At 29.3% G+C, this 24,084-nt stretch overlaps 5 protein-coding genes across 22 annotated transcripts in view; 3 read left to right on the forward strand and 2 right to left on the reverse strand.

The window, feature by feature from the left end:
- The first annotated feature begins 158 nt into the window (after window positions 1-158).
- On the forward strand, window positions 159-9,115 carry LOC115241657 (serine/threonine-protein kinase 11-interacting protein). Of its 4 annotated transcripts, none has more exons than XM_029817519.1 (19): window positions 159-286; window positions 898-1,465; window positions 1,666-1,962; window positions 2,064-2,257; window positions 2,364-2,667; window positions 2,894-3,259; window positions 3,349-3,427; window positions 3,587-3,761; window positions 3,881-4,010; window positions 4,073-4,225; window positions 4,730-4,807; window positions 5,434-5,569; window positions 5,749-5,867; window positions 6,154-6,285; window positions 6,514-6,698; window positions 6,814-6,911; window positions 7,177-7,379; window positions 7,499-7,803; window positions 8,053-9,115. In XM_029817519.1, the coding sequence occupies exons 2-19, from the start codon at window positions 988-990 to the stop codon at window positions 8,260-8,262; spliced, it is 3,642 nt and encodes a 1,213-aa protein (XP_029673379.1). In that variant the 5' UTR covers window positions 159-286; window positions 898-987; the 3' UTR covers window positions 8,263-9,115. The 4 variants fall into 4 exon arrangements, with proteins under 4 accessions (XP_029673379.1, XP_029673395.1, XP_029673389.1 ...); XM_029817535.1 differs by having other exon boundaries at window positions 7,499-7,786; window positions 8,053-8,209; XM_029817529.1 differs by lacking the exon at window positions 4,730-4,807.
- Window positions 9,116-9,661: 546 nt separating this feature from the next.
- On the forward strand, window positions 9,662-11,835 carry LOC115241692 (carbonic anhydrase 9-like). Of its 2 annotated transcripts, XM_029817586.1 has the most exons (6): window positions 9,662-9,763; window positions 10,073-10,240; window positions 10,309-10,465; window positions 10,558-10,663; window positions 10,901-11,128; window positions 11,440-11,835. In XM_029817586.1, exons 1-6 carry the CDS (start codon window positions 9,682-9,684, stop codon window positions 11,632-11,634), a joined length of 936 nt encoding a protein of 311 aa, XP_029673446.1. In that variant the 5' UTR covers window positions 9,662-9,681; the 3' UTR covers window positions 11,635-11,835. The 2 variants fall into 2 exon arrangements, with proteins under 2 accessions (XP_029673446.1, XP_029673437.1); XM_029817577.1 differs by lacking the exon at window positions 9,662-9,763 and having other exon boundaries at window positions 9,885-10,240.
- LOC115241702 (tail-anchored protein insertion receptor WRB-like) lies at window positions 9,745-13,663 on the reverse strand. 4 transcript variants are annotated; one of them, XR_003884953.1, is made up of 6 exons: window positions 13,275-13,663; window positions 12,811-12,976; window positions 12,437-12,504; window positions 11,922-12,120; window positions 11,059-11,117; window positions 9,825-9,877 (listed from the first exon to the last, which is right to left on the reverse strand). XR_003884953.1 is itself a non-coding variant. In XM_029817614.1 (5 exons), the coding sequence occupies exons 1-4, from the start codon at window positions 13,341-13,343 to the stop codon at window positions 11,932-11,934; spliced, it is 492 nt and encodes a 163-aa protein (XP_029673474.1). In that variant the 5' UTR covers window positions 13,344-13,663; the 3' UTR covers window positions 9,745-9,877; window positions 11,922-11,931. The 4 variants fall into 4 exon arrangements, 3 of the variants coding, with proteins under 3 accessions (XP_029673474.1, XP_029673480.1, XP_029673459.1); XM_029817614.1 differs by lacking the exon at window positions 11,059-11,117 and having other exon boundaries at window positions 9,745-9,877; XM_029817620.1 differs by lacking the exon at window positions 9,825-9,877 and having other exon boundaries at window positions 10,990-11,117.
- LOC115241676 (thioredoxin domain-containing protein 11) lies at window positions 13,527-19,675 on the reverse strand. 3 transcript variants are annotated; one of them, XM_029817559.1, is made up of 11 exons: window positions 19,569-19,675; window positions 18,662-19,072; window positions 18,020-18,230; window positions 17,720-17,950; window positions 17,382-17,588; window positions 17,105-17,302; window positions 16,431-16,867; window positions 15,965-16,283; window positions 15,546-15,782; window positions 15,104-15,297; window positions 13,527-14,876 (listed from the first exon to the last, which is right to left on the reverse strand). In XM_029817559.1, exons 2-11 carry the CDS (start codon window positions 18,922-18,924, stop codon window positions 14,375-14,377), a joined length of 2,799 nt encoding a protein of 932 aa, XP_029673419.1. In that variant the 5' UTR covers window positions 18,925-19,072; window positions 19,569-19,675; the 3' UTR covers window positions 13,527-14,374. The 3 variants fall into 3 exon arrangements, with proteins under 3 accessions (XP_029673419.1, XP_029673425.1, XP_029673412.1); XM_029817565.1 differs by having other exon boundaries at window positions 19,614-19,643; XM_029817552.1 differs by lacking the exon at window positions 19,569-19,675 and having other exon boundaries at window positions 18,662-19,172.
- A 155-nt stretch (window positions 19,676-19,830) lies between these two features.
- LOC115242486 (ADP-ribosylation factor-like protein 4C) overlaps window positions 19,831-24,084 on the forward strand; it is a 9,190-nt gene continuing 4,936 nt past the window's right edge. For 2 of the 9 annotated variants that reach the window (XR_003885060.1, XR_003885059.1), the window contains exons 1-2: window positions 19,840-20,097; window positions 23,729-23,818. The gene's annotated coding sequence lies outside the window, so the exon portion shown is untranslated. Of the gene's footprint in view, window positions 20,098-20,208; window positions 20,232-20,272; window positions 20,666-21,352; window positions 21,479-23,728; window positions 23,819-24,084 lie in introns of those variants that run through there. The other 7 variants (XM_029818808.1, XM_029818834.1, XM_029818799.1 and 4 more) reach the window with 7 other exon arrangements.

A 24,084-nucleotide genomic window follows, 5' to 3' on the forward strand; every position in this document is an offset into this window, starting at 1 on the left:
ATATCTATTATATATTATGGCCCCGTCCGTTGCCGCATCATCTAGTTTTGCGTCTTGCATAGTAATATCAGTTATTACTATAGTTTAGTGATTTGTCTTTTCAATTGTGGCGATTTTGTGGCTAGGAAATTTTCTAATATTACCAACTTCATTTAATTACTAACTTCAATCTTGAACAAGAACCTAGTTGCAACAAAGAAAAGAAGAGAAAAATATAAATATTTATAGATTATTATATTGTTACATCGACAATTATATTTTATTAGAAATTTTTGATTATAACACGGTATGTATGAGAATACAATATATATTTAATTATTATTGTTAAGCTGGTTATAACTTTTTTTAAATTTTATTTATGTATTATGATAAATGTTCAATTTTATCCGCTCCACTTAGATTTTGACAAAGATACACTTTTTCGATGCTTTTTTGGATTGATAACCTAAGGTTTGATAAATAAACATTTCTTGATATAAGGATAGATAGATAGAAAGAATAATAAAGGGTGTTAAAGATGTAATTTTTAAGGCTAGGAAACCTGTCATATATTGATGGAATAAAATGATATAAGCATATATATATATTACATACTTAAAAAAATATATATATATATATAATTTAATTTATATATATAAAATAGTTATAATCAATTACATAGTTCTAGATGTGTCATTGCATCTGTAACTATAATTGAAACGTAACTATGACTTAAATATTTGTTTTTGTTTTAATAAGTAATTTTTATCAAAATCTAAGTACAGAGTTGAAAACTAGACATTTTCCTAAATCTTTTCTTAAACTCCAAGTCCTCAAGTTTTTTTTTTCATATTTATATATTAGATATCAAAACCAATCAATGTTTTATAGCAATTTGATATATTATTTCCATTTCAGGTTAACATAAAATATTATTAGGAAAGTATATATTCTCTTATGTGAATGCAACGATTAAATAACGCAGTATAAAGGGTCTATTTAATAATAATGAATGAAAACAATACAATGTCAAGCCACTCGCAGGATATAATCAATATGCAGGAGATAATAGAATTGGTGAAACTTCTTCGCCAGAATGGCGACAAGATCTTGAGTGCCTCGAGCAAGCTTTCACTATCAACAAAATTACTGCATAGTCTCAATGAAGCGTTCTTGCTGATTGTATTAGAATCCGAAGATCTAGATTCTTCATTTCAAGTGTGCAATAGTTCCAAAGTAGACATATTTCGTGATATAAAATTTTTACATGATTTTGTGCAGAAAACTATAAGTTTGAAAGTGACACATTGTTCTTCTGATGATGACAAAATTATCATTGACATCTCCAAGTTTAGACATCTAAAATATTTGGAGCTAAGAAAGGTATCCATTGAATTATTGAAAGGTTTACAAAATGTCAGGGGCCAGTTGGAAAGCATTGTGTGTGCTGGTCAAAAAGGAGTATCTACAATCTATCAATTACTAGGTTTGTCAAGTATATGAAATAGAATTTAAAAAAATCAAGTAACAATAGACAATATTTGGTTCCATGAAACAAATCAGTATATTAGTTATAATAAATAGATTAATTTTGGAAAGATACATAATCAACTTTAACAAGCTGAGATGCTCTTGTCACTAATATATATATTATCTGATATTCTACTTCTATATTCTCTACTATAGCTGCATGTGGAGGTGATGCTGGCATTGGGTTTGTGTGGGCATCCTTGAGACATTTAATATTGCCTCATAATGCTCTTGAATGCTTGGATAAATCATTAGAATTGGCTCCCTTGCTTCAGATATTGGACTTAAATCATAATATGATAACTAGTGCAAAGGAGATATCTTGCTTATCAGATTTGAAATATGTCAATCTGGGCTATAATAAACTGGAAGAAGTACCTGTATTCAATAAGGCAGCGTTACATTCATTACAAATATTAGTATTGAAGAATAACTACATTGACAATCTTAATGGTTAGTTATTATTGCAATAATGATATTATATTACTTAAAAATATTATTATCTATAAATTTAATGAATTATCTATTCTTGTTATCATCAATTTGTATAACAGGTCTTCAAGGTTTAGAATGTTTGACAGAATTAGACTTATCATTTAATTGTTTAATGGAACATTTGGTCCTTTGGCCACTCCAAAAAATGCCTACTTTATTGTGGCTATCTTTGGAAGGAAATCCTTTATCGTACCATCCAAAACATCGGTTACTGTCCATAAAACATTTACATCCGAGTTTGTCAGATAGCAAGGTATTTGCATGATAATAAATAAATCGAAAATTATAAAATGCGCAACCAGTATCAATATTATAATTATTAATTATAATATGACATGAGTTTGAGTAAACTCTGATAGTTTGTTTTAGATCGTCTACCGCTTTCAAAGTCGGAGAAGGTGTTTGTAATGGAAAATCGAGTTTTTACGATACGCGCGAATCAATCCATATCTCTGACCAGTTCAATGTCCACATGCGTCGATACATATGAATTCAATGAAAACGGATCAAATCAGCGAATAACATCATTTTCAGAGAATTCAGAAAAAAGCATAACAAAAAGTAAAAAAAAGTCAAATATGAGAGAAGCGATTATCGATGAAATTGATCAAGAAAAGGGAGAATTTAAGAAACTGCCCGATGTGGTTGCTTCTTCTCATTTGGGTAATTGTACCAAGATATATATTTTTATTAATTTTTATTAATCCAATAGTAATAAAATGTATAATTTTAATAATATAATATAATCGAACTATTATGTGTGTGCGTGCGCGTATGATAAATGATTGAGACATTATTACAATAATTAATAGAGTAACACCCAAAAGGTATGGTATATGACAGAATAGCGTATATTTTTTGGAACATATTAACTTATTCGTTTTTCTAGAGTCATCAATGGATCATTTGGAGACGAAAAAGCGCATCTTAGATTTGCGAGAGAAATTTGGTGAGAATAATTGGCTGAGCAGTCATGCGGGGACTTCCGTTCAGGATATTATGGGTCTTCGTTTTGAGCAATTTCCAACTTCACAAATATTTAAGACCTTGGCTGACATCAATACATCATCGTCTCTTCATGATAACCTAATTCATACCATGTTTAATGAAAAAGTCAGTGAGCCTGAATCACAAGAAATTACAAAATATACGGAAGATGACAAAGACATTCTTCAGAATGAAGAAATCTTAGACGAAACGCATACCCTGGAAATACATATGGATCATTCTATGGCTTTAGATGATCCTAATGAAGGTGCAAGTTGCATGAAATATAAACAATGTAAACAATATTGTCAATGGCGGAATAGATCTTAAATTCTTCTTTTTCTTTTTTTGTCTTAGAAGCTGGAGATTTATATACTGTTCAGAAAAGGAAAGATGATAGTGAGATGGAGACTATATTTTTAATGATAACCCCCGAGTAAGTGTCATTGTTCTGCTATGTCAACAATTATAGCAGAATTGTACTTATATTCTTAGGTTACAGCATTTTTAATTATTTATAAGAAAAATTTAAAATTATAATAAATGCACCTTTCTAGAATAATAAAATTGAATCTTTTTTTCGCAACTTTTGTAGAAATATCAAAGAAAGGGACTCAATTACTGGAAAAGTAAAGTTTCATTGGTCGATGAGTTCAATTCTATCTTGCGTCTTAGGCAAGAGCGATCCACCCACGGTCGATATTATTTTTGATACTACTAGAAAAGATAGAAAAAATAGGCGATACTTCGCGGAATTGGAAGATGCAAAGGTACTGAGAAACATGTAAATATTATTTACAGTGTATACAGAATGGGACATTTAATGTATTACAAGAAATTCAAGATTATCAATTCTTTTTTCTCCTCAAAACAACAATCCTATTTTCAGAAAATTGTGGCAATCATCAACGAGCAGATTGAAATGCGGCCAATATCGCTGCAGGTTTTTAAATGTATGAAATGCTCAACGCAATTCTCGCAGGATGCGGAATACGTGACGCTTGTTAAATCGATGACGGGTTAGTATTACGACGAAGCGGTACAGTTTTGAAGATGATTATGAAAATCATGCTTCTTTTAGGTACGAAACAACTCAAGTGCCCTACTTGTAACAGCAGTTTGGTCATCGAAATAGAGAATTCATCTAGTATGGACAATCAGATTACGAAGAATCAGCTAGCAGAGAATTCTGCAAGAATCAACTTGCAACATTCTGAATCATTCTCCAGTATTGGTGAGATTCTTTATGATTATAGCATGTAGCATTTATAAGAGTGAATTGACGAAAATATGTACGGGTTATATAGTTCTCGATATTGCACTGAAATTTGTTTGATAATATTGAATATATATATACAGTATATATACAGGGCGTTTCATAAAGCAAGACGTTTTCTTCCTTTGCATTAAAGAAAACATTGCATATATTCTCATAACTCGAATTAATATTTTGATTTTGAAATTTATTTATGAATCACACTGTATAACTCGTGCAAAGCATTTAATCATATTGAAATTGGCCTGATAATTAACTTGACTTTATCTAAAAGAATGAAATATTTCAATTTTGATAATCCCGTTAGTTAATCGAATGATTGCGAATGCAATGTTCTAATGATAGTTTATTGTGTATGTTAATATGTGTGATATATACATGTACGGCCAACGCATGTACGAGCGCGCGCGTTTGAATCTTACTACATTTAATGGGAATTATAACATACTAATACCGGTGCAGGTGGAATGGAGGGTGGAGCTAAATCCGTCACCACTTCTCTGGTACACTCCGACTCTCATATCCAAGCTCAAATCTGTTGTAAGCTTCAGCCACGATAATTATGTTATAGCATTCTCTACTTCCTTTTTCTCTCTCTTTTTATTTTCTGCTTTTCCGTCTCCCCCTTCTCTCGTTCCCATTTGATTTCCTCCCTCTATTTTTTCTCATTTTTTTTCTTCTTTCTTTCTCTGATCCTCTCTATCTCTTGTCTTTTTTCTTTTTTTCCTTTTGCCTCTTTTCATCTCCTCTCTCTTTTCTACCTTCTTTTTTTCTCTACATGTATATATTCTTTGTGAATTATTCAGCCGCCGGAAATTGAGTCTTTCCTTTCTCATCTTCTTGTTTAAAAACAATTCTACAGTTTTTAAAAAAAAGTCCGGCGTTTGAACCAAAGCCATTTCTTTAATTAAAAAATTTGGACATACAGTATTATTCTTTTATATTACTCTGTTTTTAACTTTCTTCTCTTAGGTGCTACAAGCGCCTAATTTCTAATCTTTATTTTTAAAAGTGTATAATGCGTAACTTATTAAAAGAAAAACTATACATCTTTGATTTAAAATTTCTTTAATTCATATATATCCTTTTTTCTTTCTAAATTTCTAGAAGACGCAACGACGAAACATTACTAATCTTTTTTCCGAATTAATATTTATCATTGTCAGGTTCAGCAACAAGTTTAGAAGGATCAAGGGAATCCACGCCGTCTACAAATGCCCTGACGAAGAAATACGAGAGCGACATAGAGATACTCAGCAATCCGAGTCAGAGTAGCATCGAGGTTTTAGATGAAACGCTAAAGTTAGTATAGTTGTATTTATGATACTTAACGTTTATGATAATGTTCTGTACAATACACTTGTTACACAAACGTAATAAGAAATGATTATTAAGATATCATCATCTTATTATCTACTTGTCATCACAAGCCATCATTACATGTTAGAGCTAATATTTTATTGTGATATTCATTGATACAGGGCAAATGCCACGCCGAGTCGGAAACAGGAGGAAAGACGTACTGCGATTGCTCCTTCCTTAATAACAATTCCAGATGCGACGCCAGTGATGGCAGGCTTGACGGAAAGCAGTTCTTCGGGTTTGTATTCTATCATACATTTTCTATTATATATAATTATATATAATTACTATAAGTCATTAAAGTGTGTATTATTTCATTAATATAATTACGACTCGTATTTAAATCTTTTTTTTTATGAAAGTTAAATTGATCTATTTGTGAAAGAAACGAATAAAGAATTAATTATATCATAATAAAGAATTAATTTGGAACTTGTTCATGTAATTGCATCATAGATATGGCATACAAATAATTTTCATTTTCATTTTAATATGATAATTTGTAAAATCAGTTTTATTTACAGGTTCCCTGACAGATAGCATATGCACGGCATATGAAAATAAAATGGCCAAATTAACGAACGATCCTATAGCAAAATCCTATAGTAGTGAAAAGGACATTGCTCCCGTAACAAACTTGACATCAATGTTGGGAGGTAAAATCAATGAATCCATAATCCCATGCCATTGTGTAATATTATTAAAAATATATTTGATCATATGAGTAAAATAATCTAGTAAAGACAAATGTTTTTCTTCTGTTTAAGTTTTAACTTGATTTTTGTCAACACGCACACACACACATAATCCTTTGGAATCATTTTTCATATTGTGGTATAATATTTAATATCAATATTTGTATAGTGTTTGTGTATTGTTCTCAGGTTTACTTCAAAGTATCAAGATTGGTAGCAATAAAATATTGAGAGGCGAAGAGGCTTCAAACTTTTTCGGCAGCGATGTGCAATATTCGTATACTGATTTTAGTAGTATAGATCACAGAATCAAACTGCACATAATTTTAAATATATTTGAACATGAGAACGAAGAGGTGGTATTTCTTCTCAAGGTGCTTAACTTAATATAATATTTGTAATTTTATTAATTATATAGCAAGCCTAAGTCCAAATTTTAATAGAATAGAATCATATAATTGATATTATATTTTTGTTTTTCATATTTAGGCACAGATTTTGATGCATTCTATGCAAGAGACATTTTCTGGATGCTTAGTATTATCTACATCTAAAGTTTATATTCTTAGAATTGATGGGCCAGAAGGGTAAGTGCTGCTTAATATAAATTTTCTATTTAAAATTTTATAAAAAATATCTTTATTGGAATTTTAGCATAAAATTTTATGTGGATATTTTAGAGATAGAATATTTCAATGAAATATATAAAAGAAGAAAAATCAATTTTTTTACTTGTTAAGGTAGATTACTCTATATATGATAGAAAAATCTAAGAAAATTATGACAAACAAACAAAATTTAGATAGAAAAACCTAAAAAAAATAATGAATAAAGAAAAAAAAAATACGACAGGGAGGATCCACAGCGTTGGCTTCACAAAGAGATGAGTTGGACAACAGACAGATTAAGATCCTTTATATCGCTGCCATATAAGCAGGGTATTTTGATTGAATTACAACAGCCTAGTAAAACCAGTGAAGAGCTTTCCACTATTACAGTGCTGTGTATTCTGCAAGATTTCCAGAGAACATCAAACTTTTTATTTTACATCACAGGTATAAAATGTGTTCTAACAACGATAAATATAGCTATTAACTGCAGAAATCTCAGAGTTAGGACATCACATATACAACAATAACTTCTAAGTTGTGCTTATGATGTTTTCTGTTTACAGATCTGCAATTGCCTCCAAGTTGCGAAGTGGAATTTTCAGTCCCAGAGTATTTTAGCATTTTAATGCATGATTTATTAACGAGTACTGCCAACTATAAGACCGGAGACGTCGTACGACTACTAGCAATATTTTCCTCTGCAGTTTTAAAATATCAAAATGTTATCACAAAGCTCAAACTATCTGGGTTAATATTGACGGATGCAATATTAATGATACTGGAAGACAATGTTCAATGGCTTATACCAGGCAGTGATCAAACGCCTGTGATTGCTAGGGAGCAAACTATGAGTAATTTGATTGCAATAGTCAGTAATTTTCAACAATTTCTATTTATTATTTTTTAGAAAAAAAAAATGCTAACTATTAGAATTTTCAACTGTTGCGCTCTATACGGTTCTAATTAAGAAATTCTATTTTTATGCAATCTTATTTCAGAATAATTTTATAAGTGAAAATGCGTAAATTTATATCCCAATATAAAATAATTTGCAACTAGCATACAAATTATTCAGTATATTTATCCATTTGATAATGCATTAATGATATAATTTTAGGAACATTGCCATAATTCATTGACTTTAAATTTCTTGGACGAGATCGCGGGACTCGAGGAGAGTTGGAACTTAGAATTTGTTTCTCTTAGTGCTGTTGAAGCTGTAATCAGTTCTATACAGCCTTCCTGGGAAGAGTTATTCTCAATACCTCTACAAGTAACTACTACAAGCAACTCTCGTGCTATGCAAAATAATATGGAGGAAGCTTAAATAGTACATAAAAATTAAATCTCTTATTGGTTTCTTTTGTTTAGTTGAAGAGATTTCAACTATTTTTGTCTTGTATATAATCAAACCTCTCTATTTTTAGTATATCAAAAACAAATTTTTTATTTTTATCATGTTTACTTAATCATCTATTTCAATGATACATACAAAATGAAAATGTCGTTTTGATTATATGCATAATAATATTTTCATATTATGCATGTGTGAGCAAATGGCAAATATGAAGCAATAAGATAGCACAGGAAAAGATATGTCTTTCTTCCAGATATTAATTTATTTAATTCAGTTATATAATTAAAAGTAAAATTTAAAGAATATTACATATACATATATATACTTTTTAAGAAGGCTTTATTCAAGGCCATATGAGTATGTTCTTGCGCTTGTATACAATTTAGATTTTTTGTATTGAATTTAGCATTGATTTAATTAAAGAAATTGCAGGGATATTTTGGAATGCTATGAAATGTAGAAAAATAATTGATGATAAGAGATTATTGATAGGTTTATCAATGGTGCTACAAGGACTGCAATATTATTACCTGTAAATATTTTTAATTGAATTTTCTCTCTTTTCATACTGAATTTGTAACCAAAGTTTTACAAAGAATATTACGAATTGCACATAATCTTATTTGTACATCACATGAATCTGTGTTACATATTTAGTAATATTAGTTACTCACATCTGATTGTAAATGTCCGACTGTGATATGTATATTTTGAATTTTACAATAAAAGGCAAGACTCAGGTATTTACTGTAGATATTTATATCGCGAGGATATTGTAATGTATATTTTGTAACAACGTAAATTTAAAAATATAACTATGATCTTAAAGCATGCTTTTTCCTCAATTTTCTCTCTCTCTATATATATATATATATATATCTCAATTTTATTATATTTCTGTTATTAATTCTGTTATTATCTTCTTTCCAAAAGAAAACAATGAAATGTCCCATTTTAGCTTCTTATGTAACAAAAGAGACATCTTGCTATTTTTGTATTATAAGTCGCATCTGTAATTCAAAAGATCACATATGCAGCTGATAATGATATGCACCATTGCATATTTAATAGATATTCATTCTCAAGATCCTATGCAGCACCAACAAGTTTTTTTCAGTTATCTATGTGATCCCTTCTATGTTATTCCTTCCTCGTCGTTCCTTACTCGTCTCAAATTATCAAATATATATCAAAGTATATATTTATATTCAGAACAAAATTTAACGTGATAAGATTGTAAAAAGGTATTAAAGACACTCATAAAATAACAAAAGTAGACAATTAATTAAAAAGCTGTTATTTGACAAGATGCAAACTTTAATTTATGAATTATAAATTATTGTATATCACAAATATTGAAATTATATTTTCTATACAAAGAATTCAGGAATGTATATCCTACAAGTTATAATAACATTGCTCACTTTCGTCGTTATACCGAATATCAATGGTTTCGGATACAGTAAAAAAGGTATGTTTGATCTTCATTATCTTGCAAATTATTCCAAGCTTAATGTCATACAAAAAAATTATAAAAAAACTTTTTCTTTTCTTTTTTCTCACTTTAGAAAAGATAAAATCAATTCTGAAATAAGAAAACATAAGGCTATTATGAATACAAACAGCGTTTCATACATAAAAAATTACACCTTCTTACAAAGAGTTGCAAATTATAAGTATAGATTGATGAATAATCAGAGATTTATAAAATTGATTACTCGTCAAATAATGATTGACCGACGAATACCGATAAAAACAATATTAATGATTATCATTTTAGGACAACATTTATGGCCGCAAAAATACAAATTGTGCGCAGGAAAGCTGCAATCACCAATAGCTATATCCACATCCAAAGCAATTCCTTTACCACTTCCAGCACTTGAAATGATCGGTTATCATGACTTTCTTCCAATGCCACAAATATTTGCAAACAATGGACAAACTAGTAAGTATTCTCGACTCGTAAAGTTTTAAAATTATAGTTTTCTAAAAGTAAATCCTTTCTTTTTTAAGTTAAGCTTGCTATGAATAAGAACGTAACATATGGGAGATTACCATATATATTCGGTGCTATATTTAAGCAAAATCAGCAATATGAAATGGAGCAACTGCACTTTCATTGGGGCACAAAAAATAATAGGGGAGCTGAACATCTGTTAAATGGTATAAGGTATACTAGTCATATTTATTTATAAAAATGCAGCAACTCCCGGTTGTAAGATTCTTAAAAAAAAAAGAGCAATTAAACATTAATATGTGTAGATATCCAATGGAAATGCATATTGTGCATCGTAATATGGCATACTCGAATTTTTCACATGCATTGCAGCATGAAGATGGTGTGGTCGTAATAGCTGTTTTCTTTCAGGTGAGAGATTTATAACAAGCCTCAAAAGAACAACTTTACAATGTACTTTATAATAATAAAAAGTTTGCAAAATATTATCTTCTGTATAATAAAGTATATTTATACTTTCTTAAAAAATTTATGTTTAAAAACTTGATGTCTATATAATCTCCATATAAAAATCTCTCTCAAAAATTATTCTCAGAGATTTATCGAACCGGAAAAAATCTATAATTAGATGTAATCATATATTTTCAGTTGCAAGATGAACAGAACGAACTTCTTCAATCTCTTGTAAGCAAGCTACCAGACGTGCAATGGGCACACTTAGAACTATCAGTTAACATATCTATAACTCTAGCATCCCTGATACCATTGAATACTGATATCTATTATATATATAAAGGATCTCTCACCACTCCGCCTTGCAGTGAAGCAGTCACCTGGATAATCTTTGCCACTCCAGTCCCAATATCTTTTCGTCAAGTATATTATTTATACTATACACTTTAATTGCATTTTATTAAAGATATGCATAACTTTCTGTGTTTTTAAAAACATATTAACAATCTTAAAAATTTAGAATTTTGTTAATTGACATAATTTCTCTTTATTCTTAACTATTTTATGATAACATTTATATTTTGCAAAATGATCTAAGTTTTGAATTAGTGAAATCTGTATATATTTGCAATATGTTTATAAATTATGAAAGAGAACTTGAAAATGAAACTTATGCATATCTTTAATGTATTTTTCCATTTTGGGACATCGTATATAAAATCCATTTATTACAGATGAACACATTCCGAATACTTTCGAATGGGGAAGAAATATTAGGCGATAATTTTAGACGCTTGCAAGATATTGGTCAGCGTAAGATATATATTAGAAGATTGGTGCAATCTTTCCCACGGGTGCCGTCGGGGCTCTCGATTAAACAGGATGATTCGCGATGGAATTTCTCGAACTTAAGTTGGTTTTGGTCATAATACAGTCGTGATAAAAATAATAATTTTCTTTTATCTAAATATATTATTTATACTAAATTTACAACAATAAGAACTGTAAAGTTTATTGTAACAAAAAATTTTTTATATAGAAAAATTTTCTTGTCTCTTATTCAATTCTCTTATTCATTCATTTTTTTTTATTATTCATCAGATTTTACAACATAAAAAATATTTCTTAACAAAGGCATTTAATAGTGTTTTTTATTGTGATATTGATAATAGAATAATAAAAATAAATGTTTAACAAAATACAAATAATTACTTACACGAAATATTTCACACATGGAGTTTTCTGCATGCAGATGCTCCTAATCGGATGATCATAATCCAAGCTAACAGAGAAATAGCATTTTCATGTTGACATGGCCAGCTCAGGAAATCCTGTATCGGCCATAATGCACCTTCTGATAGAATAATTACAGGTTCTTTTTTATACATATACACAAGTGATAAGATTAATATTCCCTGAAAGCATTATAAAACTTGATAAGAGCCATGAACAAATAAATAGTTTTTTGGGGTATAAGGATTTTGATCTTTTACTGTAAGAGTATTAGATTATAATGTTAAGAATAAAAGTTATTAAGAAATGAGAAATCGTACAAATTTTTTTTTTTTAATATTATACATTAATTAATGCACACCACTAAATAAAGATTTTTATTGAGTATACCAAGCCACAACATAGGAAAATTTGTACAATTTCTCAGTTTTAATGCTATAATCTAATAAAATTACAATGAAGGATCAAGAGCCTTAGGGAAGCAAGTGATCTACATACATTCAGTATACGAAAACTGTAAGTTAACAACATTTGCAGTTTCAATCTCCAACTCAGTCGTTGATCCACTGCAAAAAAAAATATATATATAGAATATATCGCAAATATAGAAATATATATAGCATTTTGTGTATAGCTTTTAATATAATAACAAAATATATTTTGTTTTATAGATAGATAGATATTTTAATTTCCCCTAATGTTCCCCTACGGATTACAAACAATATCTGTTTTCTATTTTATTTATGAAACTGATTGTTTTTATAAGAAATTATTTGATTCTTGTAATCTAATAATTCATAAAAATTATAGGTAGACTTATAAAAATAATTCCCTATATTGATATAGTGAAGAAGAGAAAGAAATAAACTTACTGTTTTCTTTCAATATATTTTCCAATTGGTTATATCTGCGTTGGAGTTTGACGTATTTGGCAAACTCGTTCATTATAGAAAGTCCTGCCATTTCCTCTTTTAAATTGCTCAGCTCATTTCGCAAATCAATATCATACCTCCTTTGCGCAAATATATGTGGAAAAATCTATATTTTACATAATAGAACTTTGAACTATGAAATATAGAGCAGCTTTATAATTACAGCCAAATACATAACTAAAATATCTAGATTTATAAAAATAAATACAAAAATTTTTGTAAATTTTAATGTAAATCTTTCAAGAATTCATGTATGAAAGGTAATTTATTAGATTTATTGATGGTTTCTTGTTTATAAATTTTTAATAATAAAAATCTAGATTTACATATAGATTATAAAAATCTAGATTCATATAGATAGATAGATTCCAAAAATGAAATATGTGGATTTCAAAAATACTCACAAATTTGATCAAAAAGGGGGCAATATTATCCAAAATGCAACTTAAAGTAGTTACCACAAGTAAATTCATATTGAATAATAAACAGTAATAAACACTCCGAGCTCTATAGTATATTAAGTGAGAGAACTTTCTCTATATCCTATAGAAAATCGGGATCAGAAAGACAGTTATATTTTTGGTTGGATTTCTGTCTCTCTATTTACATTTCTCATTAGATATTTAGCAATAAAAGTGATACGCAACTTCCAAAAGAGAGAGATGTTTTGTTTTTATTTATCAATTTGAACTGTGGAATTGGAAATGGAATTGTGAATTATTTATTATTCTTTCAATTCATAAAATATACAAAGAGAAACCTAAGCGACATCACGGTCCGGTTTCAGGCTTATCAGGTGATCTCTCAAAATGATACGCCCTCTGTGGACATAGAAACGTAAACATTGAACTACGTAGCCAACGTCCACGAATGTTTTCAGTGGGTAACGCATAATGTACATCACGTGCACAAAAATATTTTTTGATAGCACATTCAAAATATCTTATTCAATATTTTTATTATAATCGATCAATCAAACTAATTTAAATAAAAGAGTACTCTGAGCTTAGACTATAAATTTTTTTAGAACTTTGATGTGACTAGAGTTGGGAAATATATTAGACATGTGTTTAAAGCTCTCTGCATATATGTATAAATTTTATGTATCTGGAAAACGTTTGTATGATAGTTATCAATAGTTTTGCACTTTCAAAATTCCTATATATATTTTACATTTAATGGAGTATATGCTAAGATTTTTAATTAAAGTCGCTCGCATTTTCTTCATTAATAAATATTTGCTGACATGTTCTTATATTTAATCTTGTATTTTTACTAAGACTTTATACATGCTTTTTTATGATTTTTTTCCTCTTTTATATTTTATAAGAAATGATAATTAAGTTAAAAAATCTATGTTATCTTTATAATTTAACATCGATCTAGTTGCCGAAATATCGAGAATATCCCAAAATATTAATATCTGTTGTCACATAGATATATATTAATTAACATATTTATCATTGCATAGACATATCTTGATTTTTGTAAGGCGAAATCTATATCACAATTCACTTCTCAACAATTCTCGTTTAGCAGTTGGTATTGCATCCTTAGATTTAAAATGCCGTCTTTCTATCTTGTTATCAATTTCTAGCAATCTAATAACTTTATAGTATTTGTGAAACTTTCTCTTAATCAATTGCGCCTTCTTTCGATCTTTCTTTCTATCAAGATCAATGGTAGAACCCAAAATTAAATGAATATCTTTGATATGCTCTAATTTAAAAAGAATGATTTTACGTTTATTGCGTGCAACTTTTTTATCTAAAAAATTTAAATGCCGTCTTAGCTTTCTGTAATCTAGCAAAAGTTGCTCGATAATATCTAAGCACAGCCATCGTATTCTAGTAATACATTTATCTGGCGCCTCGCCAGTTCCCGCTTGACAGATGTTGATCAAAGCTTCGATGTGGGAATCACCGTTTAAGTTCGCTAGCACAAAGTTCAACAAGTTCGGGATAGTAATAGGAACAGAAAAGGGAAATACAGTGCTGTCCTCCTTCCTAAAAAATTTTAGTCAAAAATAAATATTATTAGATATTGAGATTTGTTTTTAAATAATACTAAGTGCTTTGTATGAACAAAAACCGTTTTTGATGATTAAAAAGAAAAAAAAATATAGAATAAATAAGACATGTCTTGATCAAGATTCACATTTTGAAGCACGTTAATAAAAATGACATTCAAAGAAATTAATGACTAAAAATTGCTTGATGCATAATTAACGCACCTCTTCGCAGGAAAAAATAAAATAGATGGAAAGCGATTCATGCTGTATTCCCATGGTAAATCGTTATTGTCCCCATCAATTTTTACAAAGATTAGATGATCCATATTGGATAAGTAATACGCCACTGTTAAATATACATATGATATAGCACTACAAAATCCACAGTAAGGAGAGTAGTACATTACAACGACATCCTATAAAAAAAATTCGATTATGAATTGATTTATCATAAAGTGCGATAATTAGCAATGAAATCCATCCATCAATATGTAATATCAATATTTTAAAGTATTAATATATATTAAAATATTTTAAAGTTATGTTTTATTGAATTATATTATTTAAAGATTGAAGTCAATATAGATATTATTTATTGTATATTGTTATATATTTTATATTGTTCTCATTGCTAATTATATGATAAATGCACTGCGTAACTGACCTTAGATGGATCTAAAATAGTGTCCAAAAATGTTTTTGTTGTTAATTCTGATATACGAATTTTGGAATAAGAATCTATATTATTGTGGTTTTTCTCATTATGTAATTTTTGCACTCTATGGTGTTGTGGATTGCTTGAACGTAATGTTCGTTCTAGCAAACCTTGTGTATAATTGTTTATGAAATTGATGAGAGTGTATTCGCTGAAATCATGATGCATGATGTATTGACTTTCTAGCTGCAACATAAAAAATAAAAAATATTACAAAAGAAATAACACATGCAATTTGTAAAAAAACAAGAAAATTTCAAAAAGCGATGGACTAATTTTAAATAATAAAAATTTATGATGCTCCAAGCATGTTTAATTATATTAAAATATATTATTAAAATGTCTTTTTATCTCATCTTGAAGCTTACTGCGGCATCCAAGATTACAACAGTACTTTTATTTCTTCGCTTTGAAATATCAATCCCAAGATGTTCTGCAAAATGGGAATAATGCAAACTATCAATAGCTATTAAAGCTAGTGTCTTGTTGGTTTTGCAAACCAATTCTTTTAAGGTGATATTAAATTTCTTTGTAGAATCTTGCGGAAATAATGATGGATAATAATCATTTCCAGCCAACCATCTTTTGCAACTTTCTTTTAAAAAATTTCTCTTTACAATGCTCGCAGATCGGGAATCATTTTCTTCCTTTAATAACGATGTTTTATACTTCATATCTGTATGTAGCCTTAAAACAACAATAATATCTTCATATCTTATCATTCATAAACATCTTCTGTGCATGTTTATTTATAGAATTTATTAAGTAAGTTATTATGAAACAATATATATAATTTTCTAAAATATATGTGTTCATATATATAATTAATGTTACCTTTTTAATTTTGACTTTTCCTGTACTCTCATTACCATGTAGTTCTTGTTATAATTGTTTATTTGCTCCTCGTATTGTCCGATCATACTAAGAGATGTGAATACATCAGTATCTTTACAAACATCACCAAATTTTTTAACTCTGTAGATCTCCTTTTCTAATAGATTTGTCGCCTTTGTTTTGCATAAAGAACACTTATTCATCGCCACATTTGCACAACAGCTGTTATTAATCCATTGTTGAATTGATATGGTAGTAATAGATTCCTTTACTTGTTCTGTATAGATTTTAGTCTTGTTCAGGAGATGGGCACATTCTTGATTTCTAGACAAATGACGAATCATCGCTGTACTTCGTTTATTTTCCAGACGAGTGATTATATCTTTTACTAGCATATTATCTGCACAGTTATAATATTGTAAGCCGAGTTCTCTTATCTGAAAAACAAGAACATTTCGATATAATTTGTTTGATATAATTATTTATCACTTTATAAAGAAATATTTATATATACTTCTTAATTACATATATGGGAGGTGTTCCCTTTAGTACTTCATTTTCCCTACATTTTTCGTAAATAAAGTTAAAAAATCATTATACAGATCATATACAAATGTAATTTTCTTTTGTGTTAATAAATATATATATATTTGGAATATAATTTTAAAACACACCAGATTGTAAATGTAATTTTCTGTATGAAGTGGATTCCGTGGTGTGAAAAGAAATAAGACTGGTCCTTCACGTAGATAAGGTGCAAAAGTGAGCGCTTTGACACCCGGGGGTTGTAGCCAAAGGGATGGTTGATGAATAGAACTGCTAATCCAATTGAGGATATTCTCGGATGTCCATTCATTGTTTTCTGGATAACTCTGAGTGTTTTAATTAAGACTGCTGTATTACGTGCTAAGTGAATAGAAACATTCACATATATAAATACTATACACTTACTAAGGATTCATTCCACATGAGTAAATTTGCTGATGGAAACTTATAGACTCCAAAATGTAATTTACTAGATGATGCACTAGTTACTATAGCAAATACCAGTTCTCTATTAGGATCTCTTTCTAGTGATCGTATTGCAGCCTTATAAAATTCTCGATATCCAGGAGTTTTATCTAACCTTGTAAAATTAAAGTATCCTATGACCACTGCCTGCAAATTTTTAATAAATTACCAAATAATCAACAAAATAATACACTGTCACTAGAAATATTATATATATTGCAATAAGCTATTTTACATTAGCTGAAAATAAGCTTGTTATTTCGTTAATTTACACCTACATCATTGGCAATCAACAATTCTGTTAGTTGTTCTTTGTGTGTTATTCTGACAATGGGATTCATAAGTGCATCTAGGAAATTAATCATGTATGGTGCTGTGCGAATTCCTCTGTAATTGATACCAGATTCTCTGGCTGGATATAGCATCAGCACTGGATAACCATGAATTTTATTATATTGCACTCTGCATTCTGAATCAGGATGCCAACAATTAATGGCTGCAAAGAATATCTAAGAACACAATGAAAGTGTTAATGAATATGTAAGAAAATGTATAAGATACTATCGTCAATCTTGTACCTGTGGATGATAAAACTGAGCAACACTTTCAAACTCGTTACGTAGAGCCTGGCTTTCTGCATCCCAAGGAGCGTAATACATAACAAAACTAAAATCGGCCTGCGTTATCCTTTCGATCATCGCATCTAAATGACCCTTATAGAAATCCAATACTACGGAATTCTTATCAAAGAAAGGCTTTGCTATAGGAGGTTTGGAAACTTTGGGAGGTCTACAAAAAATATTCATGGCAATAAACACTTGCAGACAATTAAGCCACCTACAAATACAGGAATGACTTATTGTGGTCAAGCTTTCAACCAAAAAAAACAAATATACAATATCACAATTGGCTATCAAATAGAAAAGTTTTAAGTCTCATCAATTTTTCTATTCGAGTTAATTGTGACATTATGTCTATACATGTTTCTTGCTGGAAAGCTGTCTGTGTATCCTTGTATCATATCATGTGAATGGCACACGTGTCAAAGGTTGGATATTTAAATACGTAATAGATATGATCTTATTAATCTATGTATCTAATGCTCGATATACATTTCATTTATACGATCACAGTGTGATGATACGATACGTGGGTACACAGTAAGTATAAGTAATATATAATTTGTACATATTTTTTTTAACACATAATCTAAAACCCACGTGCTGTGTAGAGCTGCCATAGCGGTAAAAGTAATCGCGAGGAAAAAGCAGATAATTTCGTAGGAAAACATTTTGGCAGCCAGTCGCTCCTCTATCGCCAGTCTTTCCTTGGCCACGTCGTTATTTGTTGATTCAGACGTGGATGTTGACGAAATCCGGTTTGACAGATTATCGGCATTTCTTGGCAGGGTTGTCTCACGTTCTTCGCTCGACGTCCGTTCATCCATCGCCTGTTCACCACGGCGTTCACAAGGCATTCCCATACATCTTTATCGCTAGAGTCTGAGTTTTCGTTGCTTCCCTTTCGCATAAGAGATTATTTCTTCCTTTGCTTTATTAAATTGCCATCTTCTTCAAGAAACGCATAATGCCACTTGCCACTTATTCGATTCTATTGGCACTGACAGTGAGCTGTCATGGGGACAGATTATAAAGTCCTCTATCAGTCGGCCGTAAAAACTACGGATTTTAATTTTTCAATATTATAACTAAAATACTGCAAAAATTGCATTAAAATCGTGATATTCGTAATTACAATAAAATTGCCTGCAGCTCATTAAAAAGCGATTTTCTTTTAAAAAGAGTCAAAATGAAATTTATTCAAACAATGTGCAGTTTTAATCGCGAGTATGTATTTTATTTATTATAAAATTAAAAACCCCTGAATTGCAAAATCTGCCTTTTTTTTTTAGCAATCTATATAATTATAATGAATATGTCTCAAAAAAAGGTTTCACAAGGAAATATAATTTCTCCGAAGTCAAACATGAAAAATGCGGATATTATTGATGACGTATTTCATTTATTATAATCCTTTTTAGACAGATTGCTAAATCCGGTTCTTCAGCGACTTTTCTAGTCAACTTATTATTAGTAAATAATATATCAAAAAGAAAAAGTTTCTCACATGGAGAAATACAATTTCTTCGAAGGAAAATATGAAAAAGTATACAAAATATTATTCGCGTTCTTCGTGGCGAAAGGGCTATTGCACACGGGACGCGTCACCGTGTTAAGGCTGTTTCACACAGGACGCGTCCTGTCAAAAAGACGACAGGCGCAGTGGCCATATGTTCAGTCGGACAATCGACGCATGCGCACTAGAAACTTGATCTTTCAAGAACAATCAAGTGTCACCTCTATGTATACTTATATTCTATGCTTATACTGTGGTTATAGAGTTCTCACAGTGGAAATAGGAGCTCGGTGCTGCCGGCGTGTGGCAAATCAACAAGCTATTATACCTCTTCGTTTGCGGGAATTGTTGCTCGGTTTGCTAACCGGGTCGCGGTGCATCAGTATCATCGGTTCGTCTTGAAAACTACTCGGGAGTTACTGTTCGGTAGTTGCCATTATTTGTTTTTATTCTATTTTATTTAAGTGAATATATTTGCCTGATGATATATCTTCTTTCTGCAATTGCATATGGAAAGTGGGTCAGTGCTTTTTGCGCTAATTTCTATCTTTTTCTTTTGTGTGTTAATTTAAATATGCCTGTGTATGTGTGTTTGTGTGCATGTGTGTGTGTGTGTGTGTGGATTCGGATTACCATCTCTGAACTCTGAATATGGTAAGTGTCGGATAAAATGTCGGGTGGTATAACCCCCCCCGTTGCAACGACGCGCCCCGTAATTTTTGGGTTACGTGACGTTGGTCATGGAGGAGTGTTGTATGTGCCTATGTGCGATAGATTCCCGATTTAATTTTAGATATACGAGAAACACGAAAGAAAAGAAGTTCACTTGACGATCAGAGATTCTCGCATCGTATTTAAAGCAAAAGAAAAAAAGATTATTTTTTCAAAAGTCGATATTTTTTTTGCATTTTATCTATAAAAATAGAGAGAGATAGATATATATATATGTATGAGGTATGTGTATTCCTGCTTTCAAGAAAATCACTGTGATCTTTGTACAGTTATACGAGTTGACAAATATATTAATGAAGATGGGATTAAAAGAATCTCTTATTTTATGTATATAGCTGTGGACCAAAATTTAACAGGTAAATAGTGTATTTATTTATTGTGAGTATATTTGCAAAAATGAGAAGATGAAGACGTTAAATAATAATAATAATTTATTATTTCTTTTTACAATCTCAATACTTTCACAAAACTTCTAGAAGAGCTAAATCATTGAAATCTGCAAATATTTTTAACATCTTGATAACAATATACATTGTGTTCAATATACAAGCGATTATATATAATTGTTTTATAATTAATAGAAACCTCTCTCTCTCTCTCTTTATAGAATATATGTAATATATATAATATACCTTATAGAATATATGTGAAATTTACATTGAGCTTTGTTTATCAATTATTTTCAATTACTTGAAAATTTAGCTTCTAAAATCTTGTTTTACATATTAAGTTAATACGCATTCTAGTTTTATGATTTACCAATTTAATTCATTTTCCTCTGAAGAAAGTAATTTTTAGTCTATGAAACATAAAGCAATTTTTCATGTTACAGTTTTATAATGCTATAAAATGCATGGCAGAATTTATTTCTAATTCTTTGTAATTATGTATAATAGTATATTTTGATTCTATATTTATTGTAACAGTTGACAGTTTGTAATTTTACAGTGTTACTCATCTTTTCATTTTTGATCTATTTGAAGACATAAAATCTTTGTTATTTATTTATTTAATTTTTTTCTAATATTTCTTTTTCCTTCAAGTTGAGAGAAAAGCACACAGGAGGCTTCTCATGTAGAAGTAATTGATTTTCCATAATCATGCATGCAAGTGGAAAGATCGTGTGTGAGATATCAAGTTAAAGACATGAAATATCATAGACGATAAAGGTAAACTCTTGATACATGATTGTGAAATGTTGATGCATTTTTTGTACTCGCAATTTCGAAAAATAATTGTTTCTATCATTTGCAGAATATTTTGAAAAAGTTTTATAAAGTATATAAATACTGTATTTTTAATGCAAGAATATTTTTCTTGTATACTATCAATTTACAAAATAATTTGCAAGCTTTGAATTAGTCTTATCATTCTATTTAGACAATATTATTTTTATAACAAAAAGAAAGTATATTATATATATATTAAAAATTATTAAACCATATTTGAGAATCATTCATCATGTCAATCTTAAAGTCTCTTTATATCTAGAATATGTGATAAAATTCAAAAGGGTATTCTATTTATAAATTTTATGTGTTGTATACTATAAAAAACATTTAAACATGTAAAATACATCAAAATATATATCAAGATACACATGTATATATTAAAATATGTGACGCATAAAATTATATATAGAATTCTTAAATTTTATCGCGAGTAGATCGTTTGTAGATCGTTTAAAGAGACCTTTAGATACATAGTTAAAGAATAAATAAATTGAATTATTTTATGAGAAATAAATTGATAAACAAATATTCTTTACAAAGTAAATCCAAACATGAAATTCATTGTGTACTATTGAGATTTCGTATAATATATGGAGATGATCTCAATTATTGTTAAGTGCCCCTCTTCTACATATTGTCAATAAACTTTTGTTAAAACATGGCTAAGAAGTCATCTCTTGAGTTTGCATTAATAATATTATTAGTATTCATATATATTTTAATATTGACATTTCTCTTCTAGTGTGATTAGCTGTTTATTCACATAAAAAGTATTTGGAATTTGCACATATTTCTCTGTTAAGATTTCATATTATTAAAAAATGAAAAATGTGTTTTGAAATGTTCAGACTAATTTTTTAAGAATTTATTTGTGAATGTGTGTGATGGTTGGGAACTTTCTCTCTCTCTCTCTTTTTGTCTCTGTTTTGGTTTTACGGTTTCTGAGATGGATATACAAGAAAGTAGTAATGTAAATGAGATCATGTATGAATACATAAATGTATATATATATATATAGTAGAGGAATATATAAGACTGGCGGCGCACGCGCGTTTCTGCGAGTCGATAATACATGTACCATCGAGTCAACCAACTCCACATCGTGCTTGCGCATCGATAATCCCGATGCAAGCATCTCAAAATCGTTAAAAGCGTAGGAGGATTCGTATGCATTTCATTCGCGTTTTTTTTTCTGAAATTTATGGTATTACTAGACCGATTGATATAATCATATCTCAAATTTGTTATATTGTTACAAATAGGATATATATTGACATCTAAATATCAGTTTTTTTTATATAACAGTCTTCTTAAGAAGATTGATATTGCTGTTTATTTCAATCTCGTTTATTTTAATATTATTTGCGAATTATCAAAATGTCTTTGATACAGATATGGTATACCAATTTGGTATGGTTATACCAATTCTGCTTATGAGAAAGCATCAGTATTTCGGTAAATATCATCTCCGTTATCACGATACTTCTACTACGAGATATCAAGTTCGAATATATTGCAGAATTAAGCGTTAATCTATTACCAATTTATTATTCTATTCTTAAACTGCTGATTAATTTCCAGCAAAAGATAAGATAACATATAGAAGCGCGATTTTCATATAATTGCAATTATGTTAATATTTAAGGAGGAACTGCATGTCAAAAGTTAACAAATCTAAATAAATGTATTAACATTTCGAGATTCATGATTTTGACATTGCGCACACACATCCACAAAATATTTTTAGTCTTTTAAAATATAAAATTAATAATTAATTTGTGAATTAAAATAAAAATTTGCCATGCAAAATCTGATTTAATCTTAAAATCGTCAATATTTTATCTTATATCGAACTAACTTTTTTATAGTGTTTGTACCACGAAAATTTTATAGTGGCTGTACACAAAAATTCATGAAAATAAAAATTTTGATTTCACAGGGCAAATCTTTAACTCACAAATTAATTATTGATTTAAAATTTTTAAAGACTAAAAGTGCTTTGTGTGCGCGCGCAATATCAAATTCATGAATCTCAAAATGGATTAGATTGATTAATTTTTGAAATATATTTTGTATGGATGTATTGTCAATATTGTATATTCTTAGCTTTTTCAAACATATATATCTTTATATAATAATAAATTATATATAAATATTATAAATTGCATGATTTTCTGTATTTTTTAGGGTTGATAATAGAAGTATCTTGAATTACGTTCCTTGGGACGAGATTATATACAAAAAAAACAGAAGGGAGAACATCTATAGCGATGCAAGGTGCGTATAATTAATGTTGTTCTTGCTGGATCGCTATGAGGATATGCGTATGCGAAAGAGAAGAAAAAGGGAGCATTAGAGAAAGTTTATTTAATAATGCAAATGACGAAGAAAATGATATCTCTAAAAATGATTCACAGAGCAAGCAAAAGACTTATTCGAGAAGGCTTCGTTTGCTTATAATTCCAGTTGCCAACAATTTCGTTTGTTTACATTATTTTGCCGATAGCTTCGATTATCACTTATATCTTGCATATATATATATA

The sequence above is a fragment of the Formica exsecta genome, unplaced genomic scaffold, assembly GCF_003651465.1.
Source record: "Formica exsecta isolate Colony F162 unplaced genomic scaffold, ASM365146v1 scaffold120, whole genome shotgun sequence".
In the NCBI taxonomy this organism is placed as follows: Eukaryota; Metazoa; Arthropoda; class Insecta; order Hymenoptera; family Formicidae; genus Formica; species Formica exsecta.

Bases quoted from the DNA above. Each gene is read 5' to 3' on its own strand.
- LOC115241676 (XM_029817559.1), bottom strand. From the start codon at position 18,924: ATGGGAATGCCTTGTGAACGCCGTGGTGAACAGGCGATGGATGAACGG. The intron at 17,589-17,719 runs GTAGGTGTAAAT...AAAAATTTGCAG, and splicing joins AATTGTTGATTGCCAATGAT to GCAGTGGTCATAGGATACTT. The intron at 15,783-15,964 runs GTAAGCTTCAAG...TTTATGTTGCAG, and splicing joins TTGTAATCTTGGATGCCGCA to CTAGAAAGTCAATACATCAT.
- LOC115241702 (XM_029817614.1), bottom strand. From the start codon at position 13,343: ATGAATTTACTTGTGGTAACTACTTTAAGTTGCATTTTGGATAATATT. The intron at 12,505-12,810 runs GTAAGTTTATTT...TTTTTTTTGCAG, and splicing joins AAATATATTGAAAGAAAACA to TGGATCAACGACTGAGTTGG. The intron at 12,121-12,436 runs GTATGTAGATCA...TAATGCTTTCAG, and splicing joins ACAGTTTTCGTATACTGAAT to GGAATATTAATCTTATCACT.
- LOC115241692 (XM_029817577.1), top strand. From the start codon at position 9,904: ATGAATACAAACAGCGTTTCATACATAAAAAATTACACCTTCTTACAA. The intron at 10,664-10,900 runs GTGAGAGATTTA...ATATATTTTCAG, and splicing joins TAATAGCTGTTTTCTTTCAG to TTGCAAGATGAACAGAACGA. The intron at 11,129-11,439 runs GTATATTATTTA...CATTTATTACAG, and splicing joins TCCCAATATCTTTTCGTCAA to ATGAACACATTCCGAATACT.
- LOC115241657 (XM_029817519.1), top strand. From the start codon at position 988: ATGAATGAAAACAATACAATGTCAAGCCACTCGCAGGATATAATCAAT. The intron at 6,699-6,813 runs GTGCTTAACTTA...TTTCATATTTAG, and splicing joins AGGTGGTATTTCTTCTCAAG to GCACAGATTTTGATGCATTC. The intron at 7,804-8,052 runs GTCAGTAATTTT...ATATAATTTTAG, and splicing joins TGAGTAATTTGATTGCAATA to GAACATTGCCATAATTCATT.